The 22,399-nt window shown below is 48.3% G+C and overlaps 1 protein-coding gene across 2 annotated transcripts in view; it reads right to left on the bottom strand.

The window, feature by feature from the left end:
- The window catches only part of NXN (nucleoredoxin), a 149,238-nt gene that overhangs the window by 24,431 nt on the left and 102,408 nt on the right, over positions 1–22,399 (bottom strand). For both annotated transcript variants that reach the window (XM_036340917.1, XM_036340915.1), the window contains exons 2-5: positions 5,498–5,615; positions 3,191–3,324; positions 2,613–2,713; positions 853–959 (exon numbers count right to left, since the gene is read on the bottom strand). In XM_036340917.1, coding sequence (XP_036196810.1) covers positions 853–959; positions 2,613–2,713; positions 3,191–3,324; positions 5,498–5,615 — 460 coding nt within the window. The remainder of the gene's footprint in view (positions 1–852; positions 960–2,612; positions 2,714–3,190; positions 3,325–5,497; positions 5,616–22,399) is intronic.

Here is a 22,399-nt window from a genome sequence, read left to right as displayed (position 1 = left end):
AAAGTCATACATGCTTACTGTAAATGGTGAAGAAAAAGATTAAAGGATCAGATGAGTTCCCCCATAAGCTGTGGGATTTGGAGGAAAATCTTAATTTTTTCCCATTCCCCATGTAACACAAGGGGCACTGAGAACGCAAACATTAGCTGTACCCACCGAGGGTCGAGGGTTAACCAGGCTTTGGCACTGCTGATACAAAGAGAATGAGTTCAACTCTTCACAGGCTAGTTCAGTGCTTTGCCAAGAAAACACCTGGCTGGGTGCAGGCTGGATGGAGGTATTCACATAGTAAAGAACAAAAACCCTGTTTGCCTCACGAATGATCATTCTTTCTGAAAAGCATGATCAATACTCCAAGTCCTAGTTTGCTACACTCTCAGGAAACCAACTGTCTCACCTAAAAGTGATACCCACGCAGCCCTCACCATTACGCTACAGGAATCATGGGAGGTGCTTTATATACATTCTCCTGTAAGTGTTCCCACCAGGTCTTGTGGCAGCGATGTAGCACACCCGTTTTGCAGATGAGGAAACTGAGGCTCAAAGCATCTGAGCGATGGAACCAGACTACTCTCAGGTCTGTCTGAGAGTAAAACCCAGGGGATGGGGTTTTGGCCAAGTCACTGGGGAGCTTGTGAGGGGGAGGAGTAGCTGCCTCCCCTGTGAAAATACTTTGCTTAAAAAACAGTATAACCCACGTAATGTAAAATTCACGACATGTCATTTTGAAGATGGTAAGGCAAGTGAGCATTCATGGAAATAAAAAGGTTCTTTTCCCTCTGAAAGCAAAGCCAAAGACGTGGTGAGCCGGATGAGCAGGTCCAAGCAGCGCCGTGGCGTGGGAAGGCCTACCTTGGATTCCATACAGCCGGTTGAGGCGCGACCGCCGGGCCTCGTCGGTGTAGGGGACGGCGAGCCAGGGCATCTCACTGAAGTACTGTTTGAAGGAGTCCTCTGACCTACAGAGACACACATGGAAACAAGGCTCTATTACCCCTGGGTGCACCACCGCTGGGTCCTCCCCACCTTCCACCCAGCCGTGCCCAGGGCTCTGCAGATGCAGAGGCGTCTGATCGTGTTCAGACACAGAGGGGTCATTCCGCCCGCTCTGTACGCCGGGAAGCAAATGCCTCCGTAGGGCTGGTGGATACAAACCACAACGCCAGGCCATCTCAACAGCCTGCTCCCCTGCATCCCCCTAGTTTAACTCATGCCCAACTTTTCTTTCCTTTTTCAAAGTATAGTTTTATTGATTTCAGAGAGGAAGGGAGAGGGAGAGAGAGATCGAAACATCAATGATGAGAGAGAATCATTGATTGGCTGCCCCCTGGATGCCCCACACAGGGGATCGAGCCTGCAACCTGGGCATGTGCCCTGACCGGGAATTGAACCGTGACCTCCTGGTTCATAGGTGGATGCTCAAGCACTGAGCCACTGCACCCAGCCCAACTTTTCATGTTGGGTCTTAACACTTTTTTATAAGAAGCCCAGATGTTCAGACACTGCATTTCCTGTGACATTTCTATTTTGTATAGTAAGAGTGGTGTGTACAGGACCACACTTTTAAGCAATCATAGACACTATGATTCCACATGTAAGAAATTCCAGGAATGACCAATCTAATCAAGCAACAGCCAAGAAAGCAGATTAGGGGTGCCTGGAAATGGGGGCGTGGGGGTGAGAACTGACCGAGGAGAGGCATGGGAAGTCTTCTGAGTGCTGGAAATGCTCTATTGTAATTGTGATGCTTGCATGGTACGCACATTTGTCAGAATGCATTGAACTGTGTACTTAAAATGTCTGCACTTCATTGTATGTCAATTATACTGCGATGAAGTTGATTTTTTAAAAAGCTTTAAACACGTTATTACTCCACCTGGCATGCTTCAAGCTTGTCCCCACTCACAGGCACTGAGATGGAAGCCAGGGAGCTGGGGGAGGGACCACAGCATGAAACAGCACGGATGTCAAGGCTACTTCAGCGTACAACATGCTCTTCATGTGCTGGCTCTCAGAGAGCCTTCTGTGAACAGGCACTCAAAGGCAGAAGCACCTGGCGGCTCGGTCTGAATTGGGGCAGAGTTTTGTGATGTAGGACGGTCATGATGAATAAGGCCAGGGAGAGGGCAAGAGGCAGAGGAAACTGAGGCTAAAAGGACCCGACATGGTCCAGGGAAAAGGTCTGCCCTTCTGGTTTTTATGACAGCCCCAGACAAAGTTCATGGCTGGAGCTAAGGAAGGTGACTGCACAGCCAGCGAAGACAGGCGTCACAATCCATTAGCCTCTGCTCTTTTCTTTCCATCCTCCTCCCCCACACCCCCACCTCCATATCCTTCACCACAATCCAAAAAGCTGAACAAATCAGGAAAATGCATCCTAATCTCAAACGACCCCAGCCTGAATTAGGACCTACCAACATATTTACACCAAGAACAAGGCTTTCTCCGCTTCCCTTCAGACAATTCCCAGAGTACATGGGACCTGCATCCGTCCCGCTGCCAATAATCCCGGCTATGCTTTCCCCAATCCCAGTCTCCAAGCTCTACCCTACAGAAGTAAGAAGTGAGAAGTGAGACAAAGGCACGTTACCGGTTCCTGCGCACCACCTTACCTGTCTGCACTAACAAAGATGATCTCGAATTTCTGGCCTGCCTCCTTGATCTTCCGGTAGGATTCCACCAGGACCCGGGTGAGGCTTCGGCAAGGGGGACACTGAAAGACAAGAACAGGATCCTGGGCGTGACTTTGCACCTCCAGCGTCCCCTTTCCCAGCCACCTGCCATCACCAGGAGGCCAGCAGGGTCCACACAGAGCTGGGCTGGCAGGACCTGGTCCATAAGAGGCAGAAACAAGCATGATGGCTGCATCCAGCACAGGCTCCTCCCGCCCCTCCCAGCCGGCCAGCAGGCAGCAGTCAAACCCCCGCAGAGACCATGAGAAGCCTCACCAGAATGGCCTAAGAAAGCTGTCTGTTTAGACCAGTCAAAAGAAGTCATTTTCTTGCTGCTATTATCATTCATAATAATAAGCACCTATTGCACACCAACCACAATGCACTGGGCACAGGGGAAAGGAAGGGCGCCAGGAAATTATGCCCTGGCAGTCACACCTCCAGGAGCCAATCACAGCTGGTTGTGGTGGGATCTCCCTGCTTCGTTCTGTCTGGGCTGAAGAGGAGCAAACACTCACCCAGTGTGCGGAGAAATAGACGCCCACGTGAGACCCCTCCAGGCTGCTGCTCTCCAGGGACTGCCCATTATTTCTAAGCAAGGGCCCTGCAATGACTTCCCTGAAGGGCTTAGGTCCCCAAGGGAATTCCAAACCTGAAACAGGCAACAGATGGGAGAAGGTTAAGACTCTTCCGTGTGGCCTCTGACCCCAGAGGCCTCGGGGCTGCAGAGCATGGCAACTGCATCATCCAACACCCGTAGGATCTGCAGCTACAACACAGGAATAAAAGCAGGACTCGTCCCTGACAGAGTCCTACCTACCCTCAAGGCAATGGTTTCCGAACTTGCGTGACCACAGGGCCCATCTGCTGGGGGTGTTTTGAAGAATACAGAAGCCCAGGTCATGCCCCAAATCCCAGGATCCAGGGCTGAAGCTGTACATCCCCAAACAGCAAAACCGACTCCCGGGGGGACTGGTGGTGAGCCAGGCTGGGGAAGCTGCTTCAGATATTAACCATGAGTTTCTTCTCTTCCCACCCTGGGATCCAGGGCATCCCAACTCTGACTGCAACTCAGAATCCACTGGGGAATTTTAAAATGTGATGCTCCAGGGCCCCGCCCCCAGAATTTTTGAGTTGGGGCCCAGGGAACCAAGTGAGATAACAATTTAAGTCTAGGGAAAGGAAAGAGTCAAACCCACTCAACCCAGATGGTCTGCATTCTGATGACACTTAAGCCCCAGGCAGGAAGCGCAAATACTATGCTCCCAGCTCAACAGACAGTGTTTTCTCACAGGGTGGTCCCTGGACCATGGCCTCAAAACTGCCTGGGGTGAGGGGAGGCTGGGAGGGAGCAGCACAGACTGGCTGAAAACGCAGGTGGCGGAGCCCACCCTGAACAAATGGATCCAAAAATCTTGGGGGGGCGGAGAATAGCGGGGAGACCGACATTTTAACAAGCTTCAGAGTAGTGTGTGTGTGTGTGTGTGTGTGTGTGTGTGCGTGCGTGTGTGTGTGTGTGTGTGCGTGTGTGTGTTTAAATTTGAGAAGGTAAAAACTTGGTTCTATGATGCCCTGGTTTTTACTGAGGGCGATTCTCTGAGGCAGGTGCAATTTTAACTGGGAAAATGTGTGACCAGGCTTGAATGGATGGATCAATAAGTGAGGGAGGAAGATCTTATGACTCCAGTGCAAAGGGGAGAGAAACCGATGTTGGACAGCACTGGGCACCCTGATCAGAGCAACCTGCCCAGCGCGTGGCCAGCCAGCCGGCCAGCAAGACCCAGGCCTGCACAGGAAGTGAGGCGCACTCGCCACCGAGGCGGGGAGGACACAGAGCCTGCGGCTTTGCCAGGGGAACTGCATTGGCCGTGAGCACCAGAGCGCTAGCTGCTGCCAACGGCTCCTCCGCCCTCAAAGCTGACTCCCTTCCGCGGCTCCATCTCTTTCGCCATGAATTAAAGCTCCCAGGAGGGACATTCTGATCCCTTAAAACCTTAACCATGACCTGGAGAAAACCATAATTACATCAAGACAATATTCTTTAGCCAAGTAAACCCACTTACATATACAATTGACCCCTGAAAAACATGAGTGAACTGCCTGGGTCCATTATGCGCAGATTTTTTTTTTTTTTTAACCAGCAATTTGAGAAAACTCACAGATAAACCGCAGAGCCTAAGACTGATGATGTAACTTACAGTATTGATAAAAACACATAGTACTGTAAATTTTATTTCTGTTCCTTATGATTTTTTTCCCTTTTCTTTATGATTTTCTTTTTATTTTTTTAAAATATATTTTAGTTGATTTCAGAGAGGCAAGGAGAGGGAGAAAGAGATAGAAACATCAGTGATGATAGAGAATCATTGATCAGCTGCCTCCTGCACACCCCACTGGGGATGGAGCCAACAGCCTGAGCGTGTGACCTGACCAGGAACGGAACCGTGACCTCCTGGTTCATAGGTCGATGCTCAACCACTGAGCCACGCCGGCCGGGCTCTTTATGATTTTCTTAATGTCATTTTATTTTCTCTAGCTTACTTCATTGTACAAATACAGTTTATACGACATATAACATAGAAAATATGTGTTAATTGATTGCTTATGTTATCAGTAAGGCTCTCGGTTAACAGTAGGCTATTAGCAGTTAAGTTTTGGGGGGAGTTAAAGTTATACATGGATTTTCCACTGTGTGGGGGTTGGCGCCCCTAACCCTCATGTGGTTGAAGGGTCAACTGTATGTCATTTGCATACTCTCCAGCAATGGAAGGAGGTCAGGGTAGAGGATCAGAGGTGGGTATGGCACGGACAGGCCAGGGACTCACCTTCTGGGTCATCACGGATCACCAGCAGCCCATTCCTGCACACAACCTTCCCGGTGGTGGCATCTAGGAATATCAGTGATGGAATGTTGGAAATTCGGTATTTGTTCCAAAGTTTAAGCTGTAAGAAGAAAAGTTAAAGAAGGTGGTTAAGTTCAAGCTAGATTAATTTCAGGGTTCTTTTGAATCCCTCAGGCATGAGGGATGGGTGGCCTGGAGACACAAAAGTGCAGATAAATGAGTAACTGAAGGAGAGCAGGAGGCTGGCCACCAGGCATGGGCAGAGCAGGGCCTGAGTGTGTCTAAGGGAACGGGCTTCAGAGGTCCAGCTGCATACGGGAGAGAGAAAGGCGCGTGTGGCTGTGATTGTTATTGTTTTTAATTCAATCCCAGGCAGCGAAGGCGCTGGGTGGGGCAGGGGATCTGCCCAGGAATGTTAGGCTTCCCTGTCTGTGGAGACCTGGGTCTTGGTGGAGAGGGTTGTGGGACCCACCCCCCTCAGACTGGGTGGGCCATGCCTGCATGATTTTCCCCAGCCCCACATGTCCGATGGGCTCCCCAAGCCAGCCCAGGGCCGCGGAACAAGAGTGATTCTGCACACAGTTCTCAATGACAGGCATTGCATGATCTCAGGGAAGCCCGGTACAGGGGTCAGATGAACTATTCTTAAGAGGCAACTGCAAAACAAGGCCATCCGCTACTGGGATCAACTTCACAAAATTTTTATTTTAAAGAGGGGGGAAAAGATTAAGATGATTGGATTTTTCTGGCTTAAAAAGTAATTATGCGGGGGGAGTAATTATTGGAAAAAATGGGAGACATAGTTCATGATGCATGAAAGTTGAGATAAACATCATCCATGACTCATCACTTATGAAAGCTTAGACAATTTTATATTTCCACCAGTGGCAAATGACAGTACCCATTTCCTAGCACTCTCACCAACATTAGTTTTTCCCATTGAATAGGGGAAAAATGATACCTCATGTTCGTTACTTATTTTTTACTTATTGATAATTATCTATCTATCTATCTATCTATCTATCTATCTATCTATCTATCATCTTTCTATCTATATATCACTGTTGTAAACAGATTGCCCCCCCCACCTCCGCAGTATGTTTTATAACTGGTAAGTGCTGAACTTTATTCAACAGTTATTAACTGAGCATCTACTACGTGCCAATTCTGTTCTAAGCACAAGGGATACAAGAAAGAACAAGGCATAGGAAGCCACTGCCCTTGCAGAGCTTCCATTTGAGAGGGAAAGACAAGAATATGAATAGAAAAGTAATTTCAGACACTGGTAATTGATAGAAGTTAAACAAAGCAGGGTAAAAACAAAGCAGACTGGGGCTAGTGGTACATATCTTAGAGTTATCTGGGGAGTCATCTTTGAAGAAATGACAGTTGAGCACAAACCTAATAATGAGCAAGCCGTGTGCACATCAAGGAAAGCCAGCTGCGCCCAGGGAAGCTGTGTGGAGGCAAGGAGGCTGACTAGGGCAGGCTGGAGTGGATGGAGCCAAACAGTCAGGGTGGGCAGGTCAGAAGGTCAATTGTGGACCAGGACTTTAAGGCCCTTTAGATGGGTAAAAATAATAGAATTTTATTCTAAGTACTAGAGGCCCAGTGCACAAAATTCATGAACTCGAGAGGGGGTGGATCCCTCAGCCCGGCCTGCACCCTCTCGCAGTTTGGGAGCCCTCAGGGGATGTCCGGCTGCTGGCTTAGGCCTGCAGGGGGCCAGCCGTGAGCCTGGCAGCTGCCAGAGCGGGCGCTCCCCCAGTGGGAGCGCACTAACCACCAAGGGGCAGCTCCTGCATTGAGGTTCTGCCCCCTGGTGGTCAGTGCATGTCATAGCGACTGGTCGTGCTGCCGCTGGGCTGAAACCGGCTCTCCGACATCCCCCAAGGGGTCCTGGATTGTGAGAGGGCGCAGGCCAGGCCAAGGGACCCCACCGGTGCATGATCGGGGCCAGGGAGGAACAGGGGGAGGTTGGCCATTCGGGGAGGGACCTCAGGAGGGCTCCAGGGTGTGTCTGGCCCTTCTCACTCAGTCCCAATTGGCCAGACCCCAGCAGTAAGCTCACCTACCAGTCAGAGCATCTGCCCCCCTGGTGGTCAGTGCATGTCATAGCAATTCATCAACCAGTCGACTGTCTGTCCCCTGGTGGTCAGTACACATCATAGCAAGTGGTTGAGCGGCCTTAGCATATCATTAGTTAGCATATTACACTTTGATTGACTGAATGGCCAACCGGACACTTAGCATATTAGGCTTTTATTATACAGGATAATAGGTTAGCAGGGGAGTGGTATGACCTGATTTACATTTTAAAAGGTCACTTTGGCTTTTGTGAAGGAACATACTGCAGAGGAAGACAGTAGAAGGCAAGAGACCAACTGGTGAGGCTCCTGAAAACAGAGTTGAGAGCAGTGGCGAGGGCTTGGGTTGTAGCAGCAGAGACAGTGAGGACATGATATATTTTGAAGACAGTCAATAGAGTAGATTGACAAATTGAATGTCAAGGGATGATGGAAAGAAAAAGATCAAGGATGTATTGTGGTTTGGAGGACTGAGCAAAAGCGTGTCAAGGTCTGATGAATGTAGATGAGGAACAATGGAGGAGGATGAAGTTTGGGAGGGGAAAATCAAGATTGGGCAGGTCAAGTTTGAGCTGCCTATTACATGTGCAAGTGGAGATTTCAAGTAGCCATTTGGATTTACAAATCTGGACTTGGTGGGGGGGGGGGGGAGGACATGAAATGTAAATCGAGGATCATCAGTCCCTAGATGCTGTTAGGGTTCATAAGCCTGGATAAGGTCATCCAAGGAGAGGCCATGGCCACAGAAGAAAAGAGATCCCAGGGTAGAGTCAGGGATCACCAATGCAGAAGACTGAGAAGGAGTGACGAGTGTCATAGGATGAAAACGAGGAGACTCTGGTATCCCAAAAGGCAGCCGAAGAAAGTGTTTTGGAGTAGGCTACTATGCCACATCCTGCTGAGATGTTGAATAAAATGAGAACTGACCAGTGAATGGGCAACTAAGGTCGCATATGACCTTAATAGGGTCAGGGAGGAGTCAGTAAAGTGGTGAAACTGAAAGACAGACTAGAGTGAAGATGGGGGACGGGGTGCAGCTCTGCCTGGCACACACGCCTGAAGTGGGCCTTGGACCCAAACAAATTCGAGTCCTCTTGCCAACATGTGAAATATCTGGAGGAGAATAATTTTAAAAAGAAAGGTTATAAAAAGAGAAAGAGAAAATGGCAGATAAGGGACTGAGTTGGACTATAGACAATTCTCTTTAAGAGTTTGGCTATAAAGGGAGCAGAGAAATGGGATTGTAGCTGGAGAAACACATGATGAGGTCAGAGGGAGAATATTTGTAAGATGAGGTCAGAGGGAGGATATTTTAAAGGTGGGAGATATTATAACATATGCTGCTGGGGAGAATCCAGAAGAGTAAAAAATCGATGAAAAGAAAATATGCAAGAAAAAGTCCCTGAATAGGCAAAAGAATAGGATCTAGGTCACAAATGAAAAGATGGAGTTGTAAAAATAGCTAATTTTAAAATATATGTACTGTTACTTCAAAATAGGTTTGCAGTCTGAAAAGAAAGGCACACTATTGGCTAAAATAAGAGACAACTTTTTTTTTTTAACAGTTACACCATTTATTTCCTTTTCTTAGCGAGCTATATTGGCTGGAGCTGCGAACAATACTAAACAGCAAGCATCCTGACCACATCTGGATACAGGTCTGTAATATTTTACCTTCAAATGTAATATTAACCACTGGTTTGAGACAGTCTTTAACATGTTAAACAAAACAGTCTTAAATATTATTCAGCCTTAAAAAGGAAGGAAAGTTTGCAATATGCCACCACATGGATGCCCCTTGAGAACATTATGCTAAGGGAGTGAAGCCAGTCACAAAGAGATAGGTACTGCGGGATTCTACTTACGTGAGGTACTCAGAGCAGTCTAAAGATAGAAATTATAACGGTGGCTGCCAGGGCTGGGGTAATGGGGGAATGAAGAATTACTGTTTAATAGGTACAGAGTTTCAGTTTTACAAGATGAAAAGAATTACAGGGATAGATGGTTACACAACTATGTGAATGTACTTAATAGCACTGAACTATACACTTAAAGAAGGTTTATTTTAGATGGGCTCAGCTGTGGTGGCTCAGTGGTTGAGCATCGACCTGTGAACCAGGAGGTCATGGTTCGATTTCTGGTCAGGGCACGTGCCTGGGTTTCAGGCTTGATCCCCAATGTGGGGCGTGCAGGAGACAGCCAATCAATGATTCTCTCTCATCATTGATGTTTCTCTCTCTCCCTCTCCCTTCTTCTCTCTGAAATCAATAAAAAATATTATTGAGTTTTGCTCTGTTAAGGTTACAGCATTGGCCTGAGGACTAATGGGTCCCAGGTTCAGTCAAGGGCACGTACCTTGGTTGCAGGATGGATTCCCGCCCGGGTCGAGACACCGTGTGGGAGCCAACCAATCAATATGTCTCTCTCACCTCAATGTTCCTCTCTCTATCTTCCCCCCGTTTCCACTCTAAAAATCAATGGAAAAAATATCCCCGGATGAGGATGACCAACAACAAAAAATGGTTAAGATGGCAAATTTTATCACACACACAAAAAGCTTTCCATAACTTTTTGTCCGAAAGTTTTATCAGGAATAGATGGTTACTTTTTGGTTATTCTTTTGACCAGCTGTGGTGTATTTCATTAGTAGTCACTCCAAGGTCAAACCATCCTTGCCTTCATAAAAGAACTCTTCCCTGGTCACATGAATTAAGGGGTCACTTCCCTGGCGCTTGGGGTTCCTACAACCAAGTGGCATCTTGTAACAAGCCTCTTTTTGGGTAGATAGACTATTCCCTAAAGTAAATGGCAGCCGGTGAGCTTTAAATACGAAGAGGGCAGATACAACATGGTTAAATAGAACAGTCTGAATGTAGGCACCCATATTACGCTTGAAATGGAAGCATATGATTGGCTCTTGGCCAATTTTTTTTTTTAATGGTGGGTTTTAGTACGTGGGCAACGTAGTCCCTAAATGCTTGGCCGCTCAGCATGAGTCATAAAGGAGGCCCTGAAGGCCAGCCTGCTTGGGATAGCCTGAGGGCATTAGGCTAGACCCGTGGTCGGCAAACTGCAGCTCAGGAGCCACATGCGGCTCTTTGGCCCCTTGAGTGTGGCTCTTCCTAAACCTTAGGAGTACCCTAATTAAGTTAATAACAATGTACCTACCTATATAGTTTAAGTTTAAAAAATTGGGCTCTCAAAAGAAATTTCAATCGTTGTACTGTTGATATTTGGCTCTGTTGACTAATGAGTTTGCTGACCACTGGGCTAGACCCTTGTAAGATTTCTCCCCTAACAGATAAAGAAGAATTCTTTTTTTTTTCTGGGTCCCTCGTGTAGGCAGAAGGACAGTAAAATGTCCCCCAAGTTTCCCAGTATCCCCCTCAGAGAGGGAAGGAACTGTACCACCCATGACCCCTATCTTCCCTCCCACTGGGAAGGACAAGAGGTCTTAGCTTATGTTTTACCCATGGTTGTTGAATCTTTTGTTTCCAAGTAAAGGTCCATTGGTTTAGCGAAAAGAAGAAAAAAAATTAGGCTTCTAGAATTACACCTGACACTGAAAAGTTGATCCTTTCGTAGACTAACACATCATGGTCTAATTTTATACAACAGTGATTTGTTTAGGAAATTATGTCATTCACCAGTGACTTGTAGATTTGCATGGGAAGGTCTTTCTCAGGTTGTAGCACCACAGTCACTCTGCTCTGAGACAATACAGAAGGCACAGGAATGCTCATTCCAACCATGTCAGTTCTGATACTCAAATCAGAAAATGAGCTTTATGTGAGAAAAGTCATATTTCAGGTCCGCTTTGACGATGGCTTTCTTATCCTGACTGAAAAGAAGGAACGCTTGAGCTTGAAGAAATGGTCGCCAAGATTCACCTCTGCCTTTTCAAGTGCGTGACATCTCAAGTCCTCTAAAGGTTTTAAAAAGGCCTCTTAAAAAAGAGTGGTTTCAGAGCCATTTTGGGGGTCACAGACACTTTCGAGGATAAAAGATATAGATCCTTCCCCCAGAGAAAAATGCACATGCACAGAAAAGTTTGTGTGATTTCATAGAGTTCCTGAATCCCTTGAAGCCTGGTAGTGAACCTGTCTGGTCCCATCCCTGTGCAGACCCTACCTGAAGACCCCTTGTCTCAAGAGTTCATTTTAGTGCACAGCTTGACCATGATTCAACTGGGAGAACTACGGTATCACCCCATCTTAGTTCCTGTCGTGAAAATCCCTCTGATAAAAATCAGCATTTGCCTAAACTCTAAGATGATGCAATAGTGAAGAGTGGGAGATCAACGTCTCACTCTAGTGCTGCTTTGTTCTAAAGCCATTCAGAGCTGATTGCTTCCTGCAGTCTCCACCTCGATGGTTACTTCCTGCAGGCGCCTTGACCAGGGCCAGGGATGGAGCCTGCAACTGAGGTACATGCCCTTGACCGGAATCGAACCCTTCAGTCCGTGGGCCTATGTTCTATCCACTGAGCCAAACCGGCTAGGGCTAAATGCACTTACTTTTAAGGGTCCGAAGAAATGAGTTTAAATGTTCCCTTGGCACAATATTAGAGCATTTCATCGAAGTCAGGAGCAATCGTGCCTCCTCATGATCTTAAAGTCCCTACTTGGAAGGAAACATGTTAGTGTAGGAAGGAAACAGAATTTAGGGGGCTTGGGTGCACATCTTAGCCCTGACATCTTATTAGCTGTCAGTGGGTGACATGGCACCAGCCTTGGGCGGGTCACGCCTTCTCACCCGGCGCAGTAACCTCCACATCCCAGGATGAGCGTGGGCTTTAAATGAGATGATGCGTGTGGAGACGCTCTGAAAACTAAAGCACCATACACATGGGGCTCATTATTAATATCTGAATCAAATTTATGCTTATTTTCCTCTTTTCTTGTCAGCATCCTTTTCAAAAAGCATTTTCCTGTCAGCTCTATTTTAAAGTTAATCCATCAACTGTATGTAGTTAGTAGGCGGTACGTAAAGCTCCAAAAATGGAGATTTCCGCCTGCAAAAAGTAGTCTTTTCCCCATAAGCACAACGCATACACATTTTTTGTAGTCTGTCTTTTTCTTCTTCTTCTTTCTCTCTCCCTCTCAGTTTGGATTTCCAGATTTTAAAAGGGCATCTGGAGTTTTTTTTAAAAAAACAGACTCTATGGATTTTACTTTTCTCTACTTAAGAGAACTCTGACACCACGTGTGATTCTGACAGGAATTCCTACTTCGTTTCTTCACCTTCTGGCTTGGATGACTGACGCATGAAATGCAGTCCAGTCATTAGGAAAGCGGTGTGTGTGCAGGGGGGTGGGGGGGTGGGGGCAGGCAGGGAGAGGGGGAGCTGGGCCAGCCTCTGAACCAGGAGGCTGGATGGAGCAAGAGCTCACATCCCATTGGACTCAGGAGACAAAAGGCTGAGGGCAACTCGAAGGAGCCCTCGGAGGGTGACACTGACTGGGGCTGCAGTTGGGAAAGACCAAACGACTTTTTTAATAAAAATATGTTTTCATTAATTTTGAGAGAGAGAGGAAGGGAGAAGGACAGAGAGATAGAAACATTGATGAGAGAGAAACATCATCATCAACAGGCTGCCTCCTACACGCTGCCTTCTGACGATGAAGCCCACAACCCGGGCATGTGCCCTGACCCGGGAATTGAACAGCAAAAACCCAAAAGCACAGAAACCTAAGTGTTTATAATTATTAGTTCACCGAATTCAAAAGCAAGGCAACAAAGATGAAGTTAAAAAGAAGAAGGAGGAGGAGGAGGAGGAGAAGAGGAAGAAGAAAAAGAAGAAGAAGAAGCAGCGGCGATATTAGCTCAACTTGGCAAAAATCAAAAAGGATGATAAAATGGGCCATTGGGTTACTTAAACATTCCAATTCCCCAGCCTGGCGGCTGGTTCTGGTTAGCGATCCCAAGTTTGTGGTGGAAGCTCCATCGTCCCAGGAATGCTGGTCAGAAGGGCTTTCACAGTGACCCACATAGCAATGAGGCAGATGTCCAAAGGGCCGGGATGGGGAGCTGGTGGGCTGTGAAAATGCAAGCTACAAAGCCCAGCTCATTGGGGTACTGGCGGGATTAGTCAGCACCCGCAGACGCCGCAGGGAAAAGCAACCTGGCCATTTTCGAGAAGCCCCGGCCAGCAGGGTGACGTGGAATCGGCCTCCTGTTCTGAGGACTTGGCCTTGCACTTGACTGGGGGTCTGAGTTTTTATTTCCCAACAGCTGCTGCAAATCCGTGGGCTCAGGCCAAAGCTAACACAGATGCAGGATTAATCTACCTTGGCAAGGTCTGCCAGAGCCTTCGCAGGCGAACTCCACTCCTGCCCTTCCACAACGCTGACCACAGGCAACACCCCCTTCTTCACCAAACACGACCAAAGCCCACCTGGAAGGGAGAAACTTGCCTTGTCCCGCGCTCCAACGTCAAGGCAGTGTATACACTAGCAGTGGCACGGGCGGCCTGGGTCTAACTTCGGCCATTTGCTAGTTGGTGACCTCGGATAAGCTACCTAATTTCTCTCTCGGTTTTCTCATCTGTAAAATGGGATAACAGTGCCCACATTTCACTGGACCATTGTGAAGATCAGATGTGACAGAAAGTGCTTAGGACAGGGCCTGGCATAGGTTAGGTATTGCATTATTAAAGTTAGCTGCTATTCTTAATGCCAATCGTTGTAGTTATCCCAGAACCATTCTAAATGCTCCGGCAGGACTCCGTCTTCCTACCCTCAGAGTTAAGACCACGTCTTGTTTCCGAGGCATGATTCCCACTGTGTGATTTGACCTGCGACTGAAGTTTTCAGAGGCTGGTACAGCTGTTGGCCAACTCCAGGGCTTGGCCCATATTCAATAAATTATGCGTGAACAAATGGAGGAAGGAAGGAAGGAAATAAATGGAGGGAGGGAGAAAGGAAACACTGTGAACGGACCAGCCAGATGGGAGGCCTAGCTCGCAATCAAGTTCAGCTGTTTAAAGGGCGTTCTTATGACCAAGACGCTTCCTAATTCCTTGGGATACCTGGGTGCCCCGAAGGCTCCTTCAATTGCAGGATAAATTATCCAAAACAAGTGCCGGTGGAATTAGAGCTCTCCTCCCTTCATCTGACAGCGCCTTTGACCCCTGCGTCCTCTTCACCTTCCTGTCTCTCCTTTGCCTGGAGCCAACACAGAGAACCTGCCAGCACGTGAGACCAAAGGAAAGATGCGGTGGGCGGGCCGGTCTGAGCCCTCACTAGCTTACGAGAAATCAAAGCCCTGCTAGGGGGCTTAGAGTTATGAAGCTGGTTTAACAATCAATTTCCCCTTCACTATAGCTGGTTCAGAAAGAAGACCTATGCCCCGAGGGTCACGAGAGTGTAAGGGTTAGAAAGTAACGGGTCCACTCTGCTTCCTGCACACCACAGCACCAGGCGTGAAACACACCACACGCCCTCCGTCAGGGTCCAGCTCTGATGCAGGCTCTAGTAAGAGAAAAAGCCTGGGGAAGGGACATTAAAAATTTATTGTTCATGTCTCTAAGCCTCCGAACAGTAAGCTTTCTGACCGATTTATAGCTGACCTCACTGGGCTATGAAATCCACCAGAGCTTTATTCGGTGTGATGTACCTAAACAGTAAGCAGGGTGTTGCCGGGGAGACAAGCGGGAAGAGATACTGTGCCTGCCTTCAGGAGCCCTACAGATTAGAAGTGGAAAATGCTTAAAATAGTAAATCTGATGTTTTATATATTTTACCACATTAATAAAAAGTAGAGATATACCCTGGCCAGTTTGGCTCAGTGGATAGAGCATTGGCCTGTGGACCAAAGGGTCCCGGGTTCAATTCCGGTCAAGGGCACGTACCTTGGTTGCAGGCTCCTCCCAGGCCTGGGCCCTGGTCAGGGCTCATGCAGGAGGCAACCAATTGATGTGTTTCTCTCACATCCATGTTTCTCTCTGTCTTTCCCTCTCTCTTCCACTCTCCCTAAAAATCAGTAGAAAAATATCCTTGGGTGAGGATTAACCAAAAAAAAAAAAAAAGAGAGAAAAAGAAAAGTGGTGATACAAGTTTACATGTACAGGCATAACACGAGGCAGATCGTGGCAACTACCAGGAGAGATGAACTAAAAGGGCAACAAGAGCCCAGCAGGTCACAGCTGGATTCTAGGTCAGGGCACACGCGGGGCTGTGGTCTCGATCCCCAGAAGAGGATGTGCAAGAGGCAGCCCATCAATGATTCTCATCACTGATGTTTCATCTCTCCCTCTCCCTTCCTCTCTGAAATCAATAAAAAAAATAGATACATATTTTAAAAAGGCAACAAGGAAGACTGGCTCCGTCCTAGTTGAGCGAACATGTCAGGAATGTTAAATCAAACACATAAAGGAAACACACAACGTTTCAAACATCCACCAGTAACCGCTTTCATTCCAGATAGGGACAGCCACAGAACCAACAGCTCACAGCTGCGTTTGGTCCTTGTTAGCCAGCCAGGTCTCTACTTTTGTTGGTCAGAGAGCGGTATGGTGTCGGGAAAATGATGGAGAACAGGGCTCTGGAGCCAGGCTGCCGGGGTTCAAATCTACCACATACCTGCTGGGTGACCCTGGCCAAGTCACTCCACTCTCGGAGCCTCAGTGTCCTCGTGAGTAAGACCAGGGTGAGAGGGATACCTGCTGCATACTGTGCTGCTACAGTGAACTTGGAACACAGTAAGCATTCAATAAACGTTAGCAGGGACGATGACTAAAAAGAATATTGCCACTTCTCCTTGACCATAAGTGGGAAAATGTGATGACCCCTAAACCCCGTTTAGAGCCATGTCAGCTACAGATTCCCATTCAGGTGGGAGGGAGAGGGGGAGGGGGAAGGGAAGGGGGAGGGAGACGGAGGAAATGACTCCTTGGGCTTTGTAACATTTTGGGAACCTGCAGATAAGAGGAACCAGCCCAGGAGGCCACCTTACACAACAAATACAATACCATCTACTCCCTGCCTGATGGTGTGGGAACTCCCTAAGTTCTTAAGAGACTCATTTCACTTTGCAAGATAGTCTTTTGCAACAGAAATCCATGTGCTGCTAGTATGACAGGCGGAGGATCTGATAGGCTACTTCCTTCTTTTATCTCTTTATCCAGGAGATGTCTATCCTCGCGGCAGCCAGCCTTCCACCACAGCCTGGCCAGGTCATGGCAAGTGAGGTTTCCGTCTCAACTGTCACTCCCAAGTGCTGTCAAACGCACTGGCGATCACCAGGATAAAGGACCGCACACTGCGTGCTTCTATGAGGCTGTGAACACAAAGCAATCACTGCCCATTCATCCTCTCTCGAAGGGGCCCCCAATCCTCACTGCGTCAAGACAGGAAGCAGAGTGCAGGGGGAAGAGCACAGGCCCTGGGGGCAGATGGCCTGGGTAGGAAGCCTGCCTCTGCTATCTCCGGCAACTTCCTTAGCTTCCCCAAGCCTCACTCTCTTCAATTGCAAAACGGTCCCTGGTACCTACCCTCTGGTGTTACTGTGAGGATAGTTCACAGGAAGTGCTCAGAGCCATACCTGGCACACAGCCAGTGCACACGAGAACACTCCTACTGTGCGCCTTTCCAGATCCGACATCAGAAAGCCCACTTAGGGCCACATGGCCCTCAAGCTGCAGGAACCCTGAAGTGAGCAGCGTTTGACTATGGTGGTCAGGACACCACAGTGCTACCAGTCCCTGCCAGGGCTGGCACCAGGCCAATCCACACAAATAAATACCGAATATTTTAGAGGGGACCTACCAGAAGGTAAGCAGGTCAGCCCTGATGCAGGGAGGGGAGAGCGGCTCTGGGTGGGGCAACACCTCCACTATGTTACGGAAATGACGATACTTCCCAGACTACATCCCGGTCTATGGCTGCTGCTTTCTCAGAATGGGGGAAGGGCAGAACTCAAGTAAGAAAAGGCCGCTAACACTGACAACAAGCTCCTGACGGTGACCAGGCAGACAGACCTGAGAGGTTAGGAAAAGACAGGCGGTGTCCACATGGCGCAGAGGCCTGGCTGCTGGCGCTGGCAGTGGGCTGCAGTGCTGCGATTCTGGTGACAAAGGTGACCGTGGGCTACTGGTGGGAGTGAAGGGCGAGCTCGGAAGGAGGCTGCAGCCCATCTGTGTGCAACCAGCAGCTGAAGAAGCCGGCGGGGAACAGAGCACATTCTGGCCACCAGGGCCTCCTCTTCCTCACACGGCCTCCTGCATGGGAGCCACTCACCTTCCTTCAGGGCTGCACCTTCAGACGGCCTTGAATCAACAGCGAGTGAGTGAGATAAAAAATGATGCCCACAAATACAAAGGCAAACATAGATGTTTTCTTCTCACCCTTTCAAAAGTGATAAAATGCATACGAGTGTTTTTAAAAAATATATTTTTTATTGATTTCACAGAGGAAAGGAGGGGGAGATAGAAACATCAATGGTGAGAGAGAATCATTGATTGGCTGCCTCCTGTACACCCCTCACTGGGGATCGAGCCCGCAACTCGGGCATGTGCCCTGACTGGGAATCAAACCATGACCTCCTGGTTCATAGGTTGACACTCAATCACTGAGCCACGCCTGCCAGGCTGTAAAACAGTTCTTTTTTTTTTTTTTTTTTTACATATATTTTATTGATTTTTTTACAGAGAGGAAGGGAGAGGAATAGAGAGTTAGAAACATCGATGAGAAAGTAACATCGATCAGCTGCCTCCTGCACACCCCCCACTGGGGATGTGCCCGCAACCAAGGTACATGCCCTTGATCGGAATCGAACCTGGGACCCTTGAGTCCGCAGGCCAACAGTCTATCCACTGAGCCAAACCGGTTAGGGCTGTAAAACAGTTCTTAATCGCTGTAGTTCACTGTGGCATTGGAGAGCCCAGTCCCCAAACACCGGGGACCTGCTATCATTTGTAACGCCAACGAATGAGGCTCCCTGGCTATGCCATACAGCTTCCTGCCCCAATGACTCAACAAGCCAGGAGATGAGCAGTTTGTTGTGAGTACAAAGCAACATATGGCTGCCAAGCTCTCTCTGGCCGACACCACAGATGGAGTGAAAGGCTGCTCCGTTTCCCGGTGCTAAAGCTCTCAGAAGCTGACAGAGGGATTTCCTAAAGCCCCATCTGGTACGAAAACCTCTACTGGGCAGAGTGGTTTGGAACAGCAAGGGGGTGGCTGGTAATGACAGACCAGGGCTAACTGCTACAAAGAAAGAAGAATTAAAGAGGTGGCTGGAGTTTTCGTATAAGAGAGAGGACAAGAAGCCAGAACTGGTCTGCCATCTGAGAGACCACATCCCAGCTCCCAAGGCAATCACTTCTGGTGGGGGATAGGGTTTCTGTGGCTTCTGTCCTTGTGGATCCCTCTGCTGATATTATCGGGGACGGTTCGAGTTTGCCCACACTCGCTCTGAGCACTGCACTTCACTCCAACACTGGGATCCTCCATCTGCCACCTCCTCTGACTGACATGTCACCGGCCAAGTTGTACCCAGAACGTTAAGCTCAGACCAAAGAGAAATAAATTCTGAGCATCTGCACACCATATTTTTTCATGGGGCCCATAAGGTTGAAACAAAACAAGAAAGGAACCGAGGGACAAGGACTGTGTGGAAGAGGGCCACTCCGTGTAGATCTGGGGGTTCGGCTGAAGCAGTGGTTCTCAACCTTCTGTCCCTTTAAATACAGTTCTCATGTTGTGACCCAACCATAAAATTATTTTCGTTGCTACTGCATAACTGTCATGTTGCTACTGTTAAGAATCGTAATGTAAATATCTGATATGCAGGATGGTCTTAGGCGACCCCTGTGAAAGGGTCGTTTGACCGCCAAAGGGGTCGCGACCCACAGGTTGAGAACCGCTGGGCTGAAGGAAGCTGCTTGTCAGGGCAGTACTGTCTCCCCACTCCTCCCCTCCCCTTAGCCGGAAGGTGGTAGATGCCGTCAGTTCACTCCGACTGATCCATCTCTTGTGGCTCAATACAAAATGTAAGGCGAGCAAATGTGGGAACTGGCCATAGCTGGTGAAGGGACTTTGAAAAGCAATGTGCCAGCACGGTTTTGTTTTATTTATTTTTTTAAATAAATGAAAACCCAGCCCTGGCGGGTGGCTCGGTTGGCTGAGTGTTGTCCCATGCACCAAAAGGTCCCTGGTTGGATTCCTGGTCAGGGCACATGCCTGGGTTGTGGGCTGGGTCCCCAGGAGGGGGCGTGCAGGAGGCAGATGATCATGTTTCTCTCATTAATGTTTTTTTCTCTCTCTCCCTCTCACTTCCTCTCTCAAAAAATCAATAAAAACGCCCTAACCGGTTTGGCTCAGTGGATAGAGTGTCAGCCTGCGGACTCAAGGGTCCCAGGTTCGACTCTGGTCAAGGGCATGTAACTTGGTTGCGGGCAAATACCCAGTAGGGAGTGTGCAGGAGGCAGCTGATCGATGTTTCTCTCTCATCGATGTTTCTAACTCTCTATCCCTCTCCCTTCCTCTCTGTAAAATATCAGTAAAATATATATTTTTTAAAAAATCAATAAAAACATATTTTAAAAAATAAAATTTAAGTTAAAAAATCCATATTAAGACGCCTTCATCTAGAAACACACCTCCTCCCCAGGGAAACAGTTCAGTTCAGGTTCCTGAGGAAGGACATCAGGGCTCCCCCAGCCTCCTCCGTTCTGGGGGGGGGCTGACAAGCCGTGACCTTGGCGCTCCAGGCTCTGCGTTTCTGCTAGCTCTCAGACTCAGCGCCTGAATGACACACATCCAGCCTGGATTTACTGCACACAATAGAATCCCGAGGACCAGGGACCAGAGGGAAAAGGTCCAATGACAAAAAGGGGCAGATTTCACACACGCCGGAAGCAAGGACGTTTCAAGATGTGAAGTGCTCCACCAAGTCCATAGCAAGAGAGAATTCTGCCCGTCTAGAGTCCCACGGCCACCCTTACGAAAGGCTGTGGCATCTCCTTCATCAGGTGAGTCCCCTCTGGGAACTAAACCTTACGCTGCTTTTGTTACGTATGGTAGGTACTTGGTAAGCGATGACGATGACCAGTCAGGTTGAGAAAGAATCACTTACTAGCTGCTTCTCACAATGGATTCTACAGACGCAGCATGAGACACAAGCAAGCTGGTAGTTCATTGTCACACACCCATCATCACCCATCATCGGTCCCTAAGTAGCTGCTAAGCAAGTCGGTATCCAAAAAAGAAATCAGGCAACTACCAATAGGCTCCCAACTCTGCAGCTTCCAGCAGATCAGGAATGCGGCTGCCTAACACCTCCTACCCCCAATGCTATAAATGACAAGTCAGCAGGTGGGCTTTCCCAGGTCCCCCCTCCCAATGAAAACAGGAGCAGGAAGTGTGGTTTGTGAGAATTACAGAGAGGTTGATCATTTCAGCGCCATCCATACCTGTCCCACCGTGGAGCCCTTAGCACTCAGCAGAGCACTCTTTTCAATTTCCTACTTGATTGTTATTTCATCAGGGTGGTTTTTAAATTTTTTCCCCCTTGCCCTGGCTGCACAGAAAACTCTGTTTCTTGGCAGAACTTCCTGAGCGCCCAGTTAAACCCCTTGTGGCCGCTTTCCTGCTTCAGGAAGTCCCACCGAGCCCCAGCCAAATGACAAGGAGAGGAAAGGAAACGTTTACAATGATGTGAGAAATTCCCAGCCTGGAAAAAAAAGATCAAAGACGAAAGGCATAAGGGACCATTCTGCACGGAGCCTGGCACATGAAGGTCCTCCGTAAATTGGATTGGACTGGCCCATGATGGAAACATTACCTCACTGGGAACCCAGCAAGCCAGGCTCCTCGACAGCTCTGAAACCAGCACCAGAGTCTGCTACGGACCAGCTGTGTCCCGGGTGAGAGGCAGCACAACCTATACTGAGACACTGAGGTCGCCACGCTCCAAGATGCCTTCGTACAGAAATAGATCGAGGCTTGCATGGCACAGGCCCTCCGCCAGCTCTTGGAATGAAAGGGCTCCACCACAACATAGTGAAATAAATAACAGCAGGAGAAGGGAGAGAGGGAGGGAGAGAGGGAGGTAAATTGTTTGGAAAGTAGAAGACAGGGTGGAAAAGATGAAATTTAAGACAGATGTGTGAGAGCCACAAACATATGTCCTTGAATTTATGCATCCAAGTGATTCATGTAGAATAAGTAAAAAAGAGCTATATACCCAATATAGAAATAAATATGGGGATAAATACAAAACAAAGTACCACATTCCCTACCCTTGCAAAGAAACATCAATTCACATCTCTCTCTGCCAAATCGAGCTGCTGAAACATGAGCTGAGTGAAGGATCCAAGATGGAACTACTAGTATTAATTAAGCAAAGTGGTCTCTTGTCACTCCCAATGGGACGTCCACCACCACCAATTTACTTCCAGTTATTGCATGTTGATTTCTTATCTCCAAAAGGTACTGCCGTTGCTTGCTTCGCCTCAGCAGAATGTTAAAAAGACTGTGTAGTATTTCCCAGGGTAATGCCTGGTCATTAAGAAAAAAATCCAGCAGGAAATTTAGATGGGCGTTCCCACAGAAACACAAAAGTTCAAGACACTGGCCGGAAAGCCATTTTTACAATGCAGCATCGGTGTGTGCTGTTTCACTTCTGAGCAGATAGCTCCAAGGGGCCACCGCACAATTGGTTCCAAATGCCTCACGCAGAGAAAACACAGGGGCGCCTGCCTCGCTGCCTCGCTGCTTTCAGTCAGAGACTTCAGAGGGTAGCAAGAAAGAGGAAGGCAGCAGGAGTGCCGGGTGGCTAGATGTGCTGGAGAAGTGG

The sequence above is a fragment of the Myotis myotis genome, unplaced genomic scaffold (genome assembly GCF_014108235.1).
Source record: "Myotis myotis isolate mMyoMyo1 unplaced genomic scaffold, mMyoMyo1.p scaffold_m19_p_17, whole genome shotgun sequence".
Taxonomy (NCBI): Eukaryota; Metazoa; Chordata; class Mammalia; order Chiroptera; family Vespertilionidae; genus Myotis; species Myotis myotis.
The sequence above is the reverse complement of the archived record's forward strand: the minus strand, read 5'-3'. Positions and strand labels throughout refer to the sequence as shown.